The sequence below is a fragment of the Rhinopithecus bieti genome, unplaced genomic scaffold (genome assembly GCF_001698545.2).
Source record: "Rhinopithecus bieti isolate Rb0 unplaced genomic scaffold, ASM169854v2 scaffold_15296, whole genome shotgun sequence".
Classification (NCBI taxonomy): Eukaryota; Metazoa; Chordata; class Mammalia; order Primates; family Cercopithecidae; genus Rhinopithecus; species Rhinopithecus bieti.
Window position 1 is genome coordinate 1,689,824 of NW_016809075.1, and position 13,614 is coordinate 1,703,437.

At 36.3% G+C, this 13,614-nt stretch overlaps 1 protein-coding gene across 1 annotated transcript in view; it reads left to right on the plus strand.

Annotated features, from left to right (window-relative positions):
• ZRANB3 (zinc finger RANBP2-type containing 3) overlaps positions 1-13,614 on the plus strand; it is a 320,084-nt gene that overhangs the window by 176,556 nt on the left and 129,914 nt on the right. The window contains 1 exon segment of the mRNA XM_017888482.1: positions 377-462. Coding sequence (XP_017743971.1) covers positions 377-462 — 86 coding nt within the window.

A 13,614-nucleotide genomic window follows, 5' to 3' on the forward strand; every position in this document is an offset into this window, starting at 1 on the left:
CTATTCAGTTTTAAATGGTGCATTACTATTATATTGTTTATATAAGGCGTTAAAACTAAATAAAAATAGACATGTGTACTTTAAAAGTGTCTGAGACATGTTTTATGGGACAAAATTCTAGTTGTATAACAATATATATGATATGATCCTCTTTATGTGAATAAAAGCATAAATGTATGCTTATATCAACATAGAAAAATGTGTATTTATACAACAGATAACGATTACCCCTGATGAATAGAAGGGAGGGGACTTGAGAAAGAAAGAGTTGGATTTTCTTTTATACTTCCTACTATTTTGTTAAATGGTTTTATCATCGTAATAATAATTTACTTGAAAATATTACAACATATTATGAACACTTGTATTGTTATAGCTTTTCATGCAGATTGAAGCTCTCTTTCCACAAAAATTTGGAAGATGGACCGACTATGCAAAAAGATACTGTAATGCACACATCAGGTAAGACAAACTATTTTGCATAAACTTTTTCCTTACATATGTACTGTGAACATTGCTTTAGTAATCATTCTTTATTCCAGAGTTTTACAAATTTGTGGTAGCTATGAAATAATTGGTGGATTATTATATATATAGGTGGATGAACTATATGTAAAATAAATAAAAGTAATAGATAATGGCAAAGTCTTCCTTTGTTTTATTTTTTACTTTCTACTTTTATTTTGAAATTGTTTATTTTATTGGCTAGATTTACATGTACATTATACAAAAGTAAAAAGTAAGTGTTTCTTCCACTCTTGTCTCTCAGCCAACCATTTCCCTTCGCATGTAACCATTGTTGGCACTTTCTTTTGTATCCTTCTGAAGATACCCTTTGGGTGAGCAAGCATGTATGATTATATGTGTATAATATTATTTCATTTTATTTCAACATATATAGCACAATTTGTGTATTATTCTGCAGTTCGCTTTCTTCATCTAGTATGTATTGTAGATCTTTCCATATCAGTTACTCAAAGAGCTTTGATGTTCATTTTATTTTATTTTATAGTATTTTTTTCAGACAGAGTCTCTCTCCGTTGTGCAGGCTGGATGGAGTGCAGTGGTATAATCTCGGCTCACTGCAACCTCTGCTTCGGATGTTCAAGCAGTTCTCCTGCCTCAGCCTCCTGAGTAGCTGAGATTACAGGCATGCGCCACCATGCCTGGCTAATTTTTGTTATTTTTACTAGAAATGGGGTTTCACCATGTTGGCCAGGCTGGTCTGGAACTCCTGACCTCAGATGATTCGCCTGCCTTGGCCTCCCGAAGTGCTGGGATTACAGGCGTGAGCCACCACGCCCAGCCTGATATTCATTTTAAATGCTGCATCTATTATACCATTTAGACTTTATTTATGCAGTCTACTCTTAGTGGACGTTTATAGTATATAGCTATGCATACAATGCAGCAGTGAATATCTTTGCACATGTTGAGAGGTAGTATTTTGTAGTTCTGAAGAACATGGAAATTTAGAGCTAGACCACTTGTGTTTTATTTTCACATCTACTATTGTGGAATGCTTCATTTTAGAAAAGTAACTTTATCTCCTCATACCTCAGTTTCTTCAGCTCAAAAAAAATGGCAAAGTATTATGCCTGCCTTGGAGAGTTATTATGAGACTTATATTACCTAATATTTATAAAGTGCTTGAACAGTGACCATACGTAGGGAGTACTCGATAGTTGTTAGCTATTTTCATATTTCATGCCATATACATAGGGGAAAAAATCTTAAGATAAAGTTATAGAAGTGAAATTGCTAGTTTAAAGGGCATGTGCATTTTATATTATTAGATTTTCCAAATCATGCTCCATGGAAGATACAGCTTTTTATATTTCCACCAGCCCTGTGCCAGATTGTTTCTTTTTCCATACCTTTCAAACATAGTGAAATATAAATTATTTTATTCTTGCCAATGTGAACTGATAGTAGCTTTAATACACATTTGTCCATTATGTCATTAAATGCATTTGAGCATTTTTTTCTCACACATATGTGTTACTTGTACTTTTTTTCTGTCAGTTGTCTGTGTGTGCTGTTTACCCTTCTGTCTTTTAAATGTATTGGCTTTTTTCTTGATATGCTGAATATCTTTATATATTACAAAAATAATCTCTTTGTATGTGATATGAGTCTCTCGTGTTTTTTTCCCCATGCATTTTTTTTTTTTTATAATTCCTTTAAATAACACCACATGGTCATGGTTTTCTGATGCTTTTTAAAGAGCTCCAAAGTACAAAGATAGAATTCTTCTAAATTGTTTCTATGAAGTCAGTCTAACACTTAATACCAAAATCAGACAAGATAGCACAAAAAATGAAAACAAGAGTCTACAAATGCAGAAATCCTCAATATTAATAGATTAATGAAATCCAGAAACTCATTAAAAACCTAATATATTGGTTATATGCAAATGACATTCACATTAGGAATTCAAGGAAAGTTGAATATTAAGAAACATATCAATATAATTCGCCATATTAATAATGACAAAGAGAAACCTCATCATCTCTATATGTGCTGGGAAGTCCTTAGGTAAAATACAGCATTTACCCTCCCCATATTTTTGGGGTTTTTTTTTGTTTTTGTTTTTGTTTTTTTGAGACGGAGTCTCACTCTGTCGCCCAGGCTGGAGTGCAGTGGCACGATCAAGGCTCACTGCAACCTCCGCCTCCCAGGTTCAAGCAATTCTGCTTCAGCCTCCGAGTAGCTGGGACTACAGCCGTGCGCTAATTTTTTTTGTTTGTTTTGTTTTGTTTTGTATGTTTGGTAGAGACAGGGTTTCACATATTGGCCAGGCTGGTCTCGAATTCCTGACCTCAGGTGATCCACCCTCAACCTCCCAAAGTGCTGGGATTACAGGCATGAGCTACCACACCCAGCCAACATTTACCCTTGATTACAGTTTTTAATAAATTTAGGGTATATATGTATAAGTGTGTCTTTACATATATATGTGTGTATATGTTTATGGGTGTCTTTCAATCCCAAAACAACTGCCACATGAAACACTAAAATCAGGCACGTGCCACCACACCTGGCTAATTTTTGTATTTTTAGTAGAGACGGGGTTTCACCATGTTGGCCAGGCTGGTCTTGAACTCCTGACCTCGTGATCTGCCCACTTCAGCCTCCCAAAGTGCTGGGATTATAGGCATCAGCCACCACACCCGGCCAAGATTTTACTTTTTTCTGAATTTATTTGTAGATATAATACAAATAAGAATATTTTCCTTATAGATCCAGAAAATTGATTCTGAATATTATTTGAAAAAATAAATAAGCAACAATTGTCAAGAAAGTTATGAAAAACTAGAGTATTAAAAAAAGGGGGCCCAACACAGTGGCTCATGCCTGTAATCTCAGCACTTTGAGAGGCCGAGCCGGGTGGATCACCTGGTGTCAGGAGTTTGAGACCAGTTTGGCCAACATGGTGAAACCCCGACTCTAATAAAAACACAAAAATTAACTGGGTGCGGTGGCAGGCACCTGTAATCCCAGCTACTCAGGAGGCTGAGGCAGGAGAATCTCTAGAACCCAGGAGGCGGAGGTTGTAGTGAGCCGAAATCGCACTGTTGCCCTCCAGCCTAGGTGACAAGAGCAAGACTCTGTCTTAAAGAAAAAAAGGGAAAGGGATTCTTTCCCCTCTTCTTTTGAAATTGTTTATTTTTATTGGCTAGATTTACATGTACATTATAAAAAAGTAAAAAGTAAGTGTTTCTTCCACTCTTGTCTCTCAGCCAACCATTTCCCTTCACATGTAACCAGTGTTGGCGCTTTCTTCTGTATCCTTCTGAAGGATAAATAAATTCCAGATGAGTGAAATATTTAAACATTATTAAATAAAACCCTAAATAAAACAGAGGACTTCTTTTATAACTTTGTTGTAGGGAAGTCATAAAAAGGAATATATTTGATTGTGTAAGAATTTCAAAGGTGTCACCCTTCTGGAAAATATATATAAAGTAAAAAGAAATTTCTAATTAAGGAAAATTATGTATGTGTTGCAAATTAAAGAGAAAGCTAATTCAATGACTGAGAAAAATGTGCAAAAAATGTAAACAAATAATTGATAGAAAAGGAAATACAAATAGGTTTTAACTGCATAAATCTAATTGATAAGAGAAATATAAATTGAAACTATAATAAGACAAATTTTTAACTATTATAGTTATAAAAATTATAACATTTAACAAAACAGTATATCAATGAGCATATGAAGAAACAGGAACTGTCTTACATTGTTGAAAGGAATGTAATGTCTATACCATCTATTTGGGGGTTTTTTTGAGACAGGGTCTTGCTTTGTCACTCAGGTTAGAGTGCAGTGGCACAGTCATGGCTCACTGCAGCCTCAGCTGACTTGGCTCAAGTGATCCTCCCACCTCAGTCTCCCTAGTAGCTGGGACTACAGGGATCCACCACCATGTCTGGCTAATTCTTTGTGTGTGTTTTTTGTTGTTGTTGTTGTTGTTTGTTGTTTCTGAGAAAGAGTCTTGCTCTGTCACCCAGGCTGGAGTGCAGTGGCATGATCTTGGCTCACTGCAACCTCTGCCTCCCGGGTTCAAGCGATTCTCCTGCCTCAGCCTCCCAAGTAGCTGGGATTACAGGCATGTGCCACCACACCCAGCTAATTCTTGTATTTTTAGTAGAGACGGGTTTCACCACATTGGTGAAGCTGGTCTCAAACTCCTGACCTCAGGTGATCTGCCCGCTTTGGCCTCCCAAAGTGCTGTGATTACAGGCGTGAGCCACCACACCTGGCAGTTTTAAAAATTTTTTTGTAGAGACGGGGTCTCACTGTGTTGCCCAGGCTTGTCTGGAACTCTGGGCTCGAGTGATCCTCCCACCTCAGCACACTTAAGTGCTGGAATTACAGTCATGAGCCACGCTGCCTGACCTATACCATCTATTAATAGAAATTTCACTATAGCTACCAAACATTGAAAAGCCCATACACTTAACCTAGCAATTAAAATTTAAGTTTATCCTACACTTGTTCATATATACTATATGTAATTGTTCATGTATGTTCTTATACATGTATGTTCACATATTTATTAAATACATAACATATAGATATACACATACACACATATGCACATATATGCAAAATTTAAATTGCATGTTTAGTAAATAATACATGATTGGATAACAACTAGTTGTAGAGAACCTACTGTAAATTATTGTACATCCATAAAATGGAATACTGTGTAATCTTGATGCAACTTATTTCTAAGATATAGTGTTGAAAGAAAAGGAAATTACAAAAAATTGTGTTATCTTTTGTATTTTTTAAAACGTGTATGTGTAAAACACACACACCGATTTTCCCTAGATACCTTGAAATTGTCAACATGGTAACCTCTGATGCCCCTGACCCAACTGACAGTCTCTGAGACTTCTCTATAGAAGCCACTGGGCATGCTGTTAGTTTAACTGTTCAGCATAGTGTGATTACCCAGCTGGCTGGAGATTTATAACAAAAGACCACTTTGCAGTGGCATGTGATCAGTTTGATAGGGAATTTGACCTGCATTGTGTTCCTCATTGGAGTGAGTTACTAGCTAGAAGCTCTTTGAGGGCAGAACACTTGTTTTTTCCAGTATTCTATTCCCAGTGGCTAACACGGCACCTGGCACATGATATCCAATGTATATTCAATTATTGAATACTAGATCTGGGGTGTTTTTTGTATGCTAGATCCATGTAACTTCTTGACATGAATAACATCATTCATCTGCTAAATTCACAGATGTTGTCAAACTAATAGGGTTACTCAGATACAACTTAAAATTGCTCTGAAAATTGACATAGTATTAAAAAACACGCAGACAGTCATCTTGGAGAAGGATTTCTTGTACTTTAGATTTGGAACTTCTGGAATAAAAGGGCTGAACTAAGTGATTTGGATAATCTTTCCCAGCTTAAAGTTTGGTTTCTTCATATTTCTTCTTCCTCATGACTTTAAAATCATGAGCAAAACAGGGATTCTTCTTATAAGTGAAATACTAAGAGGAGTTTTACATAACTGACTCTGTTACATTTATTTTACTACTTCTGTATAAAAGAAAAAAATGGAAAAACTAGTATAATTTGGCTACTTTCTATTAAGAATTTTAAGTTAATATAGTTTTGTGACTTGGACTGAGAGAGTTTTGTGACACAAAGTTCTTAGTTGTTTTTCTGGTAACTGGGGACATAATTTATTTGCTAACATCAGTTTTGATTAAACTATAAATGCATTTAGATGCTAGTTTGACCAAAGTAATAACTCTTTAGTCTTTACCAAGTGTTTTTTTTTTTTTTAACAATGCATGGAAATGACTATAATGATTTTGCTGCAGTGCCACAAATTAATATCCCTTCCCTCCACTAGGAAATCAATAGTAACAAATGTAGTAAACACTGTAAGTTGCCTACCCCGTCTTCCTTCCAAACAGATTCCTGATTTACTTCAGGTATATATACAAATCTATAGGACTCTGGGGAAGTTGACTTTGTATCCTTTTTCACTGGTGGATTCTGGTCATTCTAAGCCAGTTAGTACATAATATTCTTCAGACAACTGTTATTGGTCTAGGGTTGGTCATGTGCCAAACATGCTGAAGAAAGACTTTATTTCAAGGATGGAGGACAAGATAAGCATCTTAAGCTGAATATGAACAAAGAAGCATGTTGTCCTACCTGCTGCTGGTAGCTGTCTTCTGACCATGTTGGGTATCCGGTTTAGATGAGGCAAGCTTTTTAATGGCACAGTGAAGAGGTGCAAGGAATCTAAGAGTTGACCAATCCAGGAGCCTTCCTGGACTCTGAATTCCTTTTATTCATGTTGTAAAACATTCCTTGTTTTATTAAGCGGTCTTGATTCAGAGTTTCAGTTGCTTATAGCCAAAAACCATGGTTCCTGGCACATCATTTCTAAATATTCATTTTGTTCCTATCATAGGTCTTTTTTTTTTTTTTTCATGATGCTAGGTATTGTTGGGAAGCTCTTAATCGTAATTCTTGCAGACTATAAATGCCAAAAGTTTGCCGACATAAAACAAACATACTTATCTGTATTTATCTTCTTGAGTCTGGAACAACCTATGTGGTCAATAAGCATTTCTTTTTTCTGTTTCATGACTAGGACTTGTCATATGACAATAGAAAGAGACAGTACACCTGTCTCTTTCTTACTTAATGCCTACCCTGTTTCATTAAAAAAAATTCATCTCTGTGAAATGCTTTATGATTGTGGAGGACATGTTCTGTTTTCTAGAGAAAGCCATTTCAAGATTAATATCATGCTTCTCAAAAGGCATTTTCTTTCAGGTTCCGTTTCAGAAGTTTTATGTTATTCCTTTACTTCTTTACCTTGAAAGCACTATGGTTCCATAGACTCTAATTCAGCTCAAGTCACTTCCTGGCATTTTAAGTTAGTCTGTGGAATGCTATATATTTTTCCATAATGTTTTGATTCTGTGAAGGTGTCATTTTCACACTATAATTTTGCAGAATGCAAATTTTGGTTAGTTATTCAGTTCTAGACCCATATTTTATATTTGAAATGTCATGACTATATTCAAGATAAGTTAAGTGAAGCTTCAGCAAAAATATAAGTTCGCTTTTATAAAGTGTATTAAATACCTAAGTAATGACAAACAGAAATGTACTACTGCAAATGTAGTTCAGGGATGAGAAGTCAGGGTATAGGTAACGAACTACCTGGTTTGACTTGAGACAGACAGCAGAAGTATTACTCAGCCAGAACATCTCTTGTCCAAAATGCCTTACATCATTCACTTTACAGAGTTATATTTAGAGGAAGCTATAAATACAACTGATTTGGAGAAGGCAACATATTCAGTTGTCAACCATTAGCACATTGTATGATCAATTGTTAAAGCTAAAAGACTTTGGAGATCACCCAGTTCCCCTCTGTCATTTTGTAAGCACTTGGTAAGTTTAAATGGCTTACTCTATCTCACTTTCTTTTATGTTTTTTTTCCCCCCTGGAAGTAATAAAGACTTAGGGAATGGCAACTTTAATAAATATTCTTTTACATAGAAAAAGAGGACACATAGATAACCCAGCCAAGCATCCTGTTATCAGCAGCTGTCTTCAAAAAGTATGCTGTGGGAAGACATATTGGTCTTCCCTAATATTATGTTTTTGTTTTTGTTGTTTTCTTTTGTTTGAGACAGAGTCTTGCTCTTTTGCCTGGGCTGGAGTGCAGTGGTGCAATCTCTGCTTGCTGCAACCTCCGCCTCCTGGGTTCAAGCAATTCTTCTGCCTCAGCCTCCCAAATAGCTGGGACTGCAGGCATGCGCCACCACACCGGGCAAATTTTTGTATTTTTAGTGAAGACAGAGTTTCACCACGTTGGCCAAGCTGGTCTCGAACTCCGGACCTCAAGCCATCCGCCCACCTCAGCTTCCCAAAATGCTGGGATTTACAGGCATGAGCCACAGCGCCCAGCCTCTTCCAATGGTGTGTTAATGTTATGTTTGAATTATTATTAAGATATTCTAGACGCTATTCTGTATAACACAGAATATTACACAGAATAGCGTCTAAAATATCTTAATAGTGATTCATCAGTTTTTTAAATCTTCTCTGTCATTGATATTTTGTACCAGTTCCACCTCTAAGGAGAATTCGTTGTCTAAATTTTATGAGAGGAAAATGCTGCATGATAATACAAATTAAAAGTATTTATAGCCATACCTAAAGATTGTTAATTAATGGGTCATTGTCAGCTTCAAGAAATGTCTCGAGGGAGAGCATCAGGATAAATAGCTAATGCATGCAGGGCTTAATACCTAGGTGATGGGTTGATAGGTATAGCAAACCACATGGCACTCATTTACCTGTGTAACAAACCTGTACATCCTGCACACGTATCCTGGAACTTTAAATTAAATTAAATTAATTTTTATTTATTTATTTATTTTTGAGATGCAGTCTTGCTTTGTTGCCCAGGCTGGAGTGCAGTGGTGTGATCTCAGCACACTACAACCTTCACGTCCCAGGTTCAAGTGATTCTCCTGCCTCAGCCTCCTGAGTAGCTGGGACTACAGGCGCGTGCCACCATGCCTGGCTAAATTTTTATATTTTTAGTAGAGACAGGGTTTTACATGTTAGCCATGATGGTCTCAATCTCCGGACCTCGTGATCCACCTGCCTCAGCCTCCCAAAGTGTTGGGATTATAGGTGTGAGCCACCGCCCCTGGCCTAAGTTAAATTAAATTTTTTAAAAAATGTCTGTTATGGAATTGTGCTGTCCCTCCTTTGTCCTCAGCATTGTTGCATTTAATGTTCTCACCCATGACTAAATAGAGGTTGTGTCTATTCCATTTGCAAAAGGTTCAAATCTGAGAGAAATAGTTAATATAGTGGATGGCAGAGATATGTTTGAAAAACAATTAGATAAATATTAATAGAATATGTATTCTGCATTGAGATTTAGAAAGTCAGCTTTGTTTGGAAGGGATTTGAGAAACCCTTACCTATTTATCAGTAGTTCAGTTCTGAAAGGTTTGTGGTTTTGAATAACCCTAGGCTAAATTGGAGTAAGGGGTGGTTCTACTCCATTCATTGGTTAGACTGCATCTAGAGTACAGTTTAATTTTGAATTTATCCATTCATTCTGAAAGTATTTTAGGATGCTTCTTATATGCTAAGCCATGTGGTAGCCATCAGATATACATTAGGGAACAAGACACACATAGTCCAGCCTTCACTTGAGTTTTCAAGTCAAATACTAATTTAGTTGAATATTCTAGAACTAAAAGAAGAGAGTTTCAAGACAGTGATGGAGTTAGGTAGGGATAATATACAGAGTCTTGTTCTTCATCATAATGGCAATAAGAAGGCATTGCAGGGTATTTTGGTTTTTAATTATCAGTATTATAGGTTTTTTAACTGCAGTAAAATATGTACAACAAAATTTACCATTTAAACATTTTTAAATGTACAATTCAGTGACCTTCAGTACATTCTAATGTGTTCCAGTACATTCTGTTGTTGTGCAACCATTACCACTCTTCATCATCAGAACTTTTTCATCATTCCAAATTGAAACTCTGTGCCCATTAAATAATTGTCCCCATTTCCCCTTCCCCAGTCCCTATAATGTGAAACTTAAAGCATGAAACTTACATCATTAGGTTTACAAATTTGATTTATTATCTAAGATATTTCACATGGTTCAAAATTCTAAACCTATAAAAGAGTATACACATTGAAAAACCCCTCTTACCTAAGTTCTTCTCCCTATAGGCAACTGTATGTGGTTTTAATCTTTTCTCAGAAACTGTGTGCATATTCAAGCAAATTCATATGTTTTAAAAAGATTGTAATGTAAGCATAAACATGGTTTTGTACTTCCTCTTTTGTCTTTTTTTCGTATACATAAATAACTTCCTCCTTTTTATGGTTGCATGTCATTATATCATTGGAAATATACTGTACTTTTGGGGATGGCAGGAAGTTGTGAGTTTGCATTGTACAGTTTATATTTTCTCTGTGGAATGGGAAGGACAATCATATGTTCAGTGAAATGGAAAAATAGAGGGTTAAAGGTTTCATGAAAGTTGATGCGGTTTGAAATTTTGCCAAATGAGAATGAGATTAGTGTGGTAGGATTGTTAACAGCTCTAGTAACCATTTGAGATCAGCAACTCCAGATCTGTAATGGAACCAGTTTTCTCTAAGGTAGAATTTCTCCAGCCACACCCAGCAGCCTGGATACAGGCCTGGAAAAGGCTTCAGGCCTTTTTGATCCTGAGGTTGGATCCATTCAAGATTGGATTTTTTCAACAGCTTATGATGCATGGACTGTGAGACAAGGGAACTTAAACTGTGTTAATAAGAACAAAGGTAATGTATGAACTCTAAAATCAAAAGGGCTGAGGAAAGATGTGAAGACAGAAAAAATATAATGGATTTGGAAATGAGAGGAGTCAGTTGACTGAAATGTATTGATGCAATAGTAAAGACCATAGTGAGTATAAATGAACAAGCACCTTTGAAGAATGGGATAAGTAGAGAGTGGAATGTCTGAATTTACCAGGTAGAATGGTTTCTTAGGACCTGGTTATAACCATAGGGATAGTTGGAGTAGATTTTAGAAGGTCTGGCCGGGCGCGGTGGCTCACGCCTGTAATCCCAGCACTTTGGGAGGCCGCAGCGGGCAGATCACAAGGTCGGGAGATTGAGACCATCCTGGCTAACACAGTGAAACCCCATCTCTACTAAAAATACGAAAAAATTAGCCAGGCGTGGTGGCGGTCGCCTGTAGTGCCAGCTACTCTGGAGGCTGAGTCAGGAGAATGGTGTGAACCCGGGAAGCGGAGCTTGCAGTGAGCCGAGATTGCACCACTGCACTCCAACCTGGGCGACAGAGTGAGACTCCGTCTCAAAAAAAAAAAAAAAAAAAAGATTTTAGAAGGTCATTGAAGACAATAAGTGTGAGGAACTAAGACGGAACTAGGAGCCATATTTTAAGCATTTTAACAAATGAAAACATATCTGGGAAAGGGTGACCAGAATAATGAGAGGAATCTCATATTCAGTTCTATAAATGTCTAATGTTATTGATTGCCTACTATATTTAAGATATTATTTCAGAGCTGCCAGCAATACAAAGATGAATAAGACATAGTAGTTGATCTTATGAAGCCTATAGGAATTTGAAAGCGAGAAGCCCTAAGGGGAATAGGTTTTTAAATATTTAAAGATCTGTCATGTTTTAAAAGAATTAGACTTCTGTCTTTGTGGCCTCAGAGAGCAAAACTAGTATCAAGCAGTGGAACTTAATCCTGATGTAGATTTTGGCTTAATATGAGTAAGAACTTTTAAAATATATATACTTACATATGTAGCACTATAACAATAAAATGGAAAGGAAAATACCATAATTCTGCTATACTAACAAGTAAACTGTTTTCATTTTTTATTTCTACTCTTGTCTATATATCTAATAATTATTACATAGTTTTATCTATCTTACATGTAATGAATGCTATCATCTGCTAATTTTCTCTTAGCAATGCCTTGTCCCATACGTTAACATTGTCTTTATAAGTTGTTTGATTTTCTTTACTTTTATTAATTTAAAGATAGTTTATTGCATTTGGGAAAGTTATCCATTTTAACAAACCACACATAGAAAAAACATTTTTTTTAAAAAAGTAAAAGTCTCCTAGTCTCTGATAAAACAGACTTTAAACCAACAAAGATCAAAAGAGACAAAGAAGGCCATTACTATAATGGTAAAGGGATCCATTCAACAAGAAGAGCTAACTGTCCTGAATATATATGCACCCCATACAGGAGCACCCAGATTCATAAAGCAAGTCCTTAGAGACCTACAAAGAGACCTAGACTCCCACACAGTAATAATGGGAGACTTTAACACCCCACTGTCAATATTAGACAGATCAACGAGACAGAAGGTTAACAAGGATATCCAGGACTTGAGCACAGCTCTGTACCAAGCAAACCTAATAGACATCTACAGAATTCTCCACCCCAAATCCACAGAATATACATTCTTCTTAGCACCACATCACATTTACTCTAAAATTGACTACATGATTGGAAGTAAAGCACTCCTCAGCAAATGTAAAAGAACAGAAATTACAACAAACTCTCAGACCACAGTGTGTTCAGATTAGAACTCAGGATTAAGAAACTCACTTAAAACTGCACAACTACATGGAAACTGGACAATCTGCTCCTGAATGACTACTGGGTAAATAACGAAATGAAGGCAGAAATAAAGATGTTCTTTGAAACCAATGAGAACAAAGGCACAACGTACCAGAATCTCTGGGACACATTTAAAGCAGTATGTAGAGGGGAATTCATAGCACTAAATGCTCATAAGAGAAAGCAGGAAAGATCTAAAATCAATACCCTAACATCACAGTTAAAAGAACTAGAGAAGCAAGAGCAAACACATTCAAAAGCTAGCAGAAGGCAAGAAATAACTAAGATCAGAGCAGAACTGAAGGAGATAGAGACACAAAGAAACAAAATCAGTGATTCAAAAAAATCAGTGAATCCAGGAGCTGGTTTTTTGAAAAGATCAACAAAATTGATAGATTGCTAGCAAGACTAATAAAGAGGAAAAGAGAGAAGAATCAAATAGATGCAATAAAAAATGATAAAAGGGATATCACCACTGATCCCACAGAAATACAAACTTCCATCAGAGAATACTACAAACACCTCTACGCAAATAAACTAGAAAATCTAGAAGAAATGGATAAATTCCTGGACGCGTACACCCTCCCAAGACTAAACCATGAAGAAGTTGAATCTCTGAATAGACCAATAACAGGCTCTGAAATTGAGACAATAATAGCCTACCAACCCAAAAAAGTCCAGGACGAGACAGATTCACAGCCAAATTCTACCAGAGGTACAAAGAGGAGCTGGTGCCACTCCTTCTGAAACTATTCCAAACAACAGAAAAAGAGGGAATCCTCCCTAACTCATTTTATGAGGCCAGCATCATCCTGATACCAAAGCCTGGCAGAGACACGACAAAAAAAGAGAATTTTAGACCAATATCCCTGATGAACATCGATGCGAAAATCCTCAGTAAAATAGGGGCA